The 9,908-nt window shown below is 39.4% G+C and overlaps 1 protein-coding gene across 1 annotated transcript in view; it reads right to left on the minus strand.

Moving 5' to 3' along the window:
• LOC128661241 (SCO-spondin-like) overlaps positions 1–9,908 on the minus strand; it is a 624,208-nt gene that overhangs the window by 602,686 nt on the left and 11,614 nt on the right. Inside the window, exon 9 of the mRNA XM_053715520.1 lies at positions 7,171–7,299. Within this exon, the coding sequence (XP_053571495.1) occupies positions 7,171–7,299 (129 nt within the window). The remainder of the gene's footprint in view (positions 1–7,170; positions 7,300–9,908) is intronic.

A 9,908-nucleotide genomic window follows, 5' to 3' on the forward strand; every position in this document is an offset into this window, starting at 1 on the left:
GCTTCAGTCAAATCAATCACAAACATTGTCACAAACTGACACAAAACACCCAACATGAAGACACAAGATCATAAAGCTTCAGTCAAATCAATCACAAACATTGTCACAAACTGACACAGAAAACACCCAACATGAAGACACAAGATCATACAGCTTCAGTCAAATCAGTCACAAACATTGTCACAAACTGATACAAAACACCCAACATGAAGACACAAGATCATAAAGCTTCAGTCAAATCAATCACAAACATTGTCACAAACTGACACAAAACACCCAACATGAAGACACAAGATCATACAGCTTCAGTCAAATCAGTCACAAACATTGTCACAAACTGATACAAAACACCCAACATGAAGACACAAGATCATACAGCTTCAGTCAAATCAGTCACAAACATTGTCACAAACTGACACAGAAAACACCCAACATGAAGACACAAGATCATACAGCTTCAGTCAAATCAATCACAAACATTGTCACAAACTGACACAAAACACCCAACATGAAGACACAAGATCATACAGCTTCAGTCAAATCAGTCACAAACATTGTCACAAACTGATACAAAACACCCAACATGAAGATACAAGATCACACAGCTTCAGTCAAATCAATCTCAAACATTGTCACAAACTGACACAGAAAACACCCAACATGAAGACACAAGATCATACAGCTTCAGTCAAATCAGTCACAAACATTGTCACAAACTGACACAGAAAACACCCAACATGAAGACACAAGATCATACAGCTTCAGTCAAATCAGTCACAAACATTGTCACAAACTGACACAGAAAACACCCAACATGAAGACACAAGATCATACAGCTTCAGTCAAATCAATCACAAACATTGTCACAAACTGACACAAAACACCCAACATGAAGACACAAGATCACACAGCTTCAGTCAAATCAGTCACAAACATTGTCACAAACTGACACAGAAAACACCCAACATGAAGACACAAGATCATACAGCTTCATTCAAATCAGTCACAAACATTGTCACAAACTGACACAGAAAACACCCAACATGAAGACACAAGATCATACAGCTTCATTCAAATCAGTCACAAACATTGTCACAAACTGACACAGAAAACACCCAACATGAAGACACAAGATCATACAGCTTCAGTCAAATCAATCACAAACATTGTCACAAACTGACACAAAACACCCAACATGAAGACACAAGATCATACAGCTTCAGTCAAATCAGTCACAAACATTGTCACAAACTGACACAGAAAACACCCAACATGAAGACACAAGATCATACAGCTTCAGTCAAATCAGTCACAAACATTGTCACAAACTGACACAGAAAACACCCAACATGAAGACACAAGATCATACAGCTTCAGTCAAATCAATCACAAACATTGTCACAAACTGACACAAAACACCCAACATGAAGACACAAGATCATACAGCTTCAGTCAAATCAGTCACAAACATTGTCACAAACTGACACAGAAAACACCCAACATGAAGACACAAGATCATACAGCTTCAGTCAAATCAGTCACAAACATTGTCACAAACTGACACAGAAAACACCCAACATGAAGACACAAGATCATACAGCTTCAGTCAAATCAGTCACAAACATTGTCACAAACTGACACAGAAAACACCCAACATGAAGACACAGGATCACACAGCTTCAGTCAAATCAGTCACAAACATTGTCACAAACTGACACAGAAAACACCCAACATGAAGTCACAAGATCATACAGCTTCAGTCAAATCAATCACAAACATTGTCACAAACTGACACAAAACACCCAACATGAAGACACAAAATCATACAGCTTCAGTCAAATCAGTCACAAACATTGTCACAAACTGACACAGAAAACACCCAACATGAAGACACAAGATCACACAGCTTCAGTCAAATCAGTCACAAACATTGTCACAAACTGACACAGAAAACACCCAACATGAAGACACAAGATCACACAGCTTCAGTCAAATCAATCACAAACATTGTCACAAACTGACACAGAAAACACCCAACATGAAGACACAAGATCACACAGCTTCAGTCAAATCAATCACAAACATTGTCACAAACTGACACAGAAAACACCCAACATGAAGACACAAGATCATACAGCTTCATTCAAATCAGTCACAAACATTGTCACAAACTGACACAAAACATCCAACATGAAGACACAAGATCATACAGCTTCATTCAAATCAGTCACAAACATTGTCACAAACTGACACAAAACATCCAACATGAAGACACAAGATCATACAGCTTCAGTCAAATCAGTCACAAACATTGTCACAAACTGACACAAAACATCCAACATGAAGACACAAGATCATACAGCTTCAGTCAAATCAGTCACAAACATTGTCACAAACTGACACAGAAAACACCCAACATGAAGACACAAGATCACTCAGCTTCAGTCAAATCAGTCACAAACATTGTCACAAACTGACACAGAAAACACCCAACATGAAGACACAAGATCATACAGCTTCAGTCAAATCAGTCACAAACAGCGTCACAAACTGACACACAAAACACCCAACATGAAGACACAAGACCATACAGCTTCAGTCAAATCAGTCACAAACATTGTCACAAACTGACACAAAACACCCAACATGAAGACACAAGATCATACAGCTTCAGTCAAATCAATCACAAACATTGTCACAAACTGACACAGAAAACACCCAACATGAAGACACAAGATCATACAGCTTCAGTCAAATCAATCACAAACATTGTCACAAACTGACACAAAACACCCAACATGAAGACACAAGATCATACAGCTTCAGTCAAATCAGTCACAAACATTGTCACAAACTGACACAGAAAACACCCAACATGAAGACACAAGATCATACAGCTTCAGTCAAATCAATCACAAACATTGTCACAAACTGACACAAAACACCCAACATGAAGACACAAGATCACACAGCTTCAGTCAAATCAATCACAAACATTGTCACAAACTGACACAGAAAACACCCAACATGAAGACACAAGATCATACAGCTTCATTCAAATCAGTCACAAACATTGTCACAAACTGACACAGAAAACACCCAACATGAAGACACAAGATCATACAGCTTCAGTCAAATCAATCACAAACATTGTCACAAACTGACACAGAAAACACCCAACATGAAGACACAAGATCACACAGCTTCAGTCAAATCAGTCACAAACATTGTCACAAACTGACACAAAACATCCAACATGAAGACACAAGATCATACAGCTTCAGTCAAATCAGTCACAAACATTGTCACAAACTGACACAGAAAACACCCAACATGAAGACACAAGATCATACAGCTTCAGTCAAATCAGTCACAAACATTGTCACAAACTGACACAGAAAACACCCAACATGAAGACACAAGATCATACAGCTTCAGTCAAATCAGTCACAAACATTGTCACAAACTGACACAAAACACCCAACATGAAGACACAAGATCATACAGCTTCAGTCAAATCAGTCACAAACATTGTCACAAACTGACACAGAAAACACCCAACATAAAGACACAGGATCACACAGCTTCAGTCAAATCAGTCACAAACATTGTCACAAACTGACACAGAAAACACCCAACATGAAGTCACAAGATCATACAGCTTCAGTCAAATCAATCACAAACATTGTCACAAACTGACACAAAACACCCAACATGAAGACACAAAATCATACAGCTTCAGTCAAATCAGTCACAAACATTGTCACAAACTGACACAGAAAACACCCAACATGAAGACACAAGATCATACAGCTTCAGTCAAATCAATCACAAACATTGTCACAAACTGACACAAAACACCCAACATGAAGACACAAAATCATACAGCTTCAGTCAAATCAGTCACAAACATTGTCACAAACTGACACAGAAAACACCCAACATGAAGACACAAGATCATACAGCTTCAGTCAAATCAATCACAAACATTGTCACAAACTGACACAAAACACCCAACATGATGACACAAGATCATACAGCTTCAGTCAAATCAGTCACAAACATTGTCACAAACTGACACAGAAAACACCCAACATGAAGACACAAGATCATACAGCTTCAGTCAAATCAATCACAAACATTGTCACAAACTGACACAAAACACCCAACATGAAGACACAAGATCATACAGCTTCAGTCAAATCAGTCACAAACATTGTCACAAACTGACACAAAACACCCAACATGAAGACACAAGATCATACAGCTTCAGTCAAATCAATCACAAACATTGTCACAAACTGACACAGAAAACATCCAACATGAAGACACAAGATCATACAGCTTCAGTCAAATCAATCACAAACATTGTCACAAACTGACACAAAACACCCAACATGATGACACAAGATCACACAGCTTCAGTCAAATCAGTCACAAACATTGTCACAAACTGACACAAAACACCCAACATGAAGACACAAGATCACACAACTTCATTCAAATCAGTCACAAACATTGTCACAAACTGACACAAAACACCCAACATGAAGACACAAGATCATACAGCTTCAGTTAAATCAGTCACAAACATTGTCACAAATTGACACAGAAAACACCCAACATGAAGACACAAGATCATACAGCTTCAGTCAAATCAATCACAAACATTGTCACAAACTGACACAGAAAACACCCAACATGAAGACACAAGATCATACAGCTTCAGTCAAATCAATCACAAACATTGTCACAAACTGACACAAAACACCCAACATGAAGACACAAGATCATACAGCTTCAGTCAAATCAGTCACAAACATTGTCACAAACTGACACAGAAAACACCCAACATGAAGACACAGGATCACACAGCTTCAGTCAAATCAGTCACAAACATTGTCACAAACTGACACAGAAAACACCCAACATGAAGTCACAAGATCATACAGCTTCAGTCAAATCAATCACAAACATTGTCACAAACTGACACAAAACACCCAACATGAAGACACAAAATCATACAGCTTCAGTCAAATCAGTCACAAACATTGTCACAAACTGACACAGAAAACACCCAACATGAAGACACAGGATCACACAGCTTCAGTCAAATCAGTCACAAACATTGTCACAAACTGACACAAAACACCCAACATGAAGACACAAGATCATACAGCTTCAGTCAAATCAGTCACAAACATTGTCACAAACTGACACAGAAAACACCCAACATGAAGACACAAGATCACACAGCTTCAGTCAAATCAATCACAAACATTGTCACAAACTGACACAGAAAACACCCAACATGAAGACACAAGATCATACAGCTTCATTCAAATCAGTCACAAACATTGTCACAAACTGACACAAAACATCCAACATGAAGACACAAGATCATACAGCTTCATTCAAATCAGTCACAAACATTGTCACAAACTGACACAAAACATCCAACATGAAGACACAAGATCATACAGCTTCAGTCAAATCAGTCACAAACATTGTCACAAACTGACACAAAACACCCAACATGAAGACACAAGATCATACAGCTTCAGTCAAATCAGTCACAAACATTGTCACAAACTGACACAAAACACCCAACATGAAGACACAAGATCATACAGCTTCAGTCAAATCAATCACAAACATTGTCACAAACTGACACAGAAAACACCCAACATGAAGACACAAGATCATACAGCTTCAGTCAAATCAATCACAAACATTGTCACAAACTGACACAAAACACCCAACATGAAGACACAAGATCATACAGCTTCAGTCAAATCAGTCACAAACATTGTCACAAACTGACACAGAAAACACCCAACATGAAGACACAAGATCATACAGCTTCAGTCAAATCAATCACAAACATTGTCACAAACTGACACAAAACACCCAACATGAAGACACAAGATCATACAGCTTCAGTCAAATCAGTCACAAACATTGTCACAAACTGACACAGAAAACACCCAACATGAAGACACAAGATCACACAGCTTCAGTCAAATCAATCACAAACAGCGTCACAAACTGACACAAAACACCCAACATGAAGACACAAGATCATACAGCTTCAGTCAAATCAGTCACAAACATTGTCACAAACTGACACAGAAAACACCCAACATGAAGACACAAGATCATACAGCTTCAGTCAAATCAATCACAAACATTGTCACAAACTGACACAAAACACCCAACATGAAGACACAAGATCACACAGCTTCAGTCAAATCAATCACAAACAGCGTCACAAACTGACACAAAACACCCAACATGAAGACACAAGATCATACAGCTTCAGTCAAATCAGTCACAAACATTGTCACAAACTGACACAGAAAACACCCAACATGAAGACACAAGATCTTACAGCTTCAGTCAAATCAATCACAAACATTGTCACAAATTGACACAAAACACCCAACATGAAGACACAAGATCACACAGCTTCAGTCAAATCAATCACAAACATTGTCACAAACTGACACAAAACACCCAACATGAAGACACAAGATCATACAGCTTCAGTCAAATCAATCACAAACATTGTCACAAACTGACACACAAAACACCCAACATGAAGACACAAGATCATACAGCTTCAGTCAAATCAGTCACAAACATTGTCACAAACTGACACAAAACACCCAACATGAAGACACAAGATCTTACAGCTTCAGTCAAATCAGTCACAAACATTGTCACAAACTGACACAAAACACCCAACATGAAGCCACAAGATCATACAGCTTCAGTCAAATCAGTCACAAACATTGTCACAAACTGACACAAAACACCCAACATGAAGCCACAAGATCATACAGCTTCAGTCAAATCAGTCACAAACATTGTCACAAACTGACACAGAAATCTATGGCCACTGATGTTTAGCAAGTAGATAAAATCCTTATGCTCTCCTAGGCAGACTTTGTACATTGTGTTCTCTAATTGTAAAGACCTATATATAATTAGTACTGGGATATTCAGGGTAAGTAGGATTTCTATATAAGAAGACTTTCTTTCAGTAAGAGGATTATATAAAGTATATTCTATAATATCGGGGACCAAAAATATACTTTTTACTGTATGTTTGCAAATTTACAGTTAGACGCCCAAATGGATATGTAATATAAGCAGTTAAACTATTACCTTATGGTGACATGAGCTGAATGGGTCACCAAGGAACTTCTGGCAGATTGTTTCAGCCTCAATCCTTGTGGTCTCCTGTCCAGGAGCCTCACAGCTGTCACCAGTTTCAGCAGCATCTTCACAATACCGCTGTAATACAAAAAATAAAAAGTTCAGTTTTCTATCTTACACATTAATTTGTCAGATGGACAATATATACAGCCAGGACAGTCTGCCAGTACAAAGTATAACTGTGACATGAAATGTTATCATTAACTCATCTACAAGACAAGTGTAAGAGCTCTAATACGTTATTCCCTATTCATCTTTGGACCTAGACATAATGACATTGGGTAACAATCTCTGCAATTGTTTTCAAAGCTATAGTTTCTAAATGTTCTTTTTAGGAATTGTGACTCACAGGTACATTGCCATGGACTGTGGATGCATCAATGTTAATACTGACACTAGAGGATGCAAATTCCAGTTAAACCATTGGATGATAAAGAAGAACCCAAACCCTAGAACTTACTTCAAGCAACGCTATCCTTTTTCATAGAAGTGGTACTGACCCTAACCTTAGCCATAACCCAAGCCATAGCAGTATCTCTAACCATAACACTAGCTCTAACCTTAGACATAGCTATAACCATATTCATCACCCTCTCTAGATGTAACCTTAGACATAGAGGCCCATTTATCAAGCTCTGTATGGAGCTTGAAGGGCTGTGTTCCTGACTCGCCAGGAACACCAGTTATGAAGCAGCGGTCTAAAGACCGCTGCTCCATAACCCTGTCTGCCTGCTCTGATGAGGCGGACAGGAATTGCTGCAATTCAACCTGATCGAATACGATTGGGTTGATTGACACCCCCCTGCTGGTGGCTGATTGGCCACGAGTCAGCAGGGGGCGGCGTTGCACCAGCAGCTCTTGTGAGCCGCTGGTGCAATGCTGAATACAGAGAGCGTATTGCTGATTCGCACTGTCGGATCAGGTCCGCAAGACCTTTCATAATTCGGCCTCATAGTTATAACCCTAAACATAACCCAAACTCTACCACTAACCCTAAATATAAACCTATTCATAGCCATAACCTTAAACCCACCCCAAACTATAGCCCTAACCCTAGCTCTAACCCTAGTCATAGACATAACCCTAAACCCATCCAAACTCAAGCCTTAATCCTAGCTCTAACTCTAGCCATAACCTAAAACCCACCCCAAACTCCAACCCTAACCTTAGCTCTAACTCTATTCACAGTCATAACCTTAAACCCACCCTAAACTCTAGCACTAACCCTAGTCATAGTCATAACCATAAACCCACCTCAAATTATTTCACTAACCCTACTTCTAAACCTAGTCATATTCATATCCCTAACCCCCCAACTCTAGCACTAACCCTAAATTTCAACCAAGTCATAGCCATAACCCTAAAACCAAATTCTAGAACTAACTCTAGCTCTATCTCTAGCCATAGTCATAGCTCTAAACAAACCCCAAACTCTAGAAGCCATAACCTTAAACCCACTCCAAATTCTAGCACTAACCCTAGCTCTATCTCTAGCCATAGTCAAGACTCTAAATAAACCCCACATTCTAGCACTAACCCTAGCTCTATCTCAAGCCATAGTCAGAACCATAAACTCACCCCAAACCCTAGCAGCCATAACCTTAAACCCACCCCAAATTCTAGCACTAACCCTAACTCTATCTTAAGCCATAGTTATAACTCTAAGCAAACCCCAAACTCTAGCAGCCATAACCTTAAACCCACCCCAAATTCTAGCACTAACTCTAGTTCTATCTCTAGCCATAGTCATAACTCTAAACAAACCCCAAACTCTAGCAGCCGTAACCTTAAATCCATCCCAAATTCTAGCACTAACCCTAGCTCTATCTCAAGCCACAGACATAACCCTAAACATACCACAAACTCTAGCAGCCATAACCTTAAACCCACCCCAAATTCTAGCACTAACCCTAGCTCTATCTCTAGCCATAGTTATAATCTAAACAAACCCCAAACTCTAGCAGCCATAACCTTAAACCCACCCCAAATTCTAGCACTAACCCTAGCTCTATCTCTAGCCATAGTCATGACTCTAAGCAAATCCCAAATTCTAGCACTAACCCTAGCTCTATCTCAAGCCATAGTCAGAACCCTAAACTCACCCCAAACTCTAGCACTAACCCTAGCTCTAACCCTAGTCATAGCCATAACCATAAACCCACCCAAACTCTAGCACTAACCCTAGCTCTAACCCCTGTCATAGCCATAACAATAAACCCACCCCAAGCTCTAGCCCTAAACCTATTCATAGTCATAACCCTAAATCCACCCACACTCTAGCACTAACCCTAGCTCTAACTCTAGTCATAGTCATAACCCTAAATCCACCCACACTCTAGCACTAACCCTAGCTCTAACTCTAGTCATATTCATAACCCTAAACCCAAACTCTAGCACTAACCCAAGCTCTAACCCTACCTATAGCCATACCTCTAGCACTAAACCTAGCTTTAACTCTAGCCATAGTCATAACCCTAAACCCAAATTCTAGCACTAACCCAAGCTCTAACCCTACCTATAGCCATACCTCTAGCACTAAACCTAGCTTTAACTCTAGCCATAGTCATAACCCTAAACCCAAATTCTAGCACTAACCCAAGCTCTAACCCTACCTATAGCCATACCTCTAGCAACAGCTGTAGTTGTAACCCTACCCAGCAATAGTCCTAAATGTATGAGCAGATTAG

This window comes from Bombina bombina, chromosome 5 (genome assembly GCF_027579735.1).
Source record: "Bombina bombina isolate aBomBom1 chromosome 5, aBomBom1.pri, whole genome shotgun sequence".
NCBI classification, from domain to species: domain Eukaryota; kingdom Metazoa; phylum Chordata; class Amphibia; order Anura; family Bombinatoridae; genus Bombina; species Bombina bombina.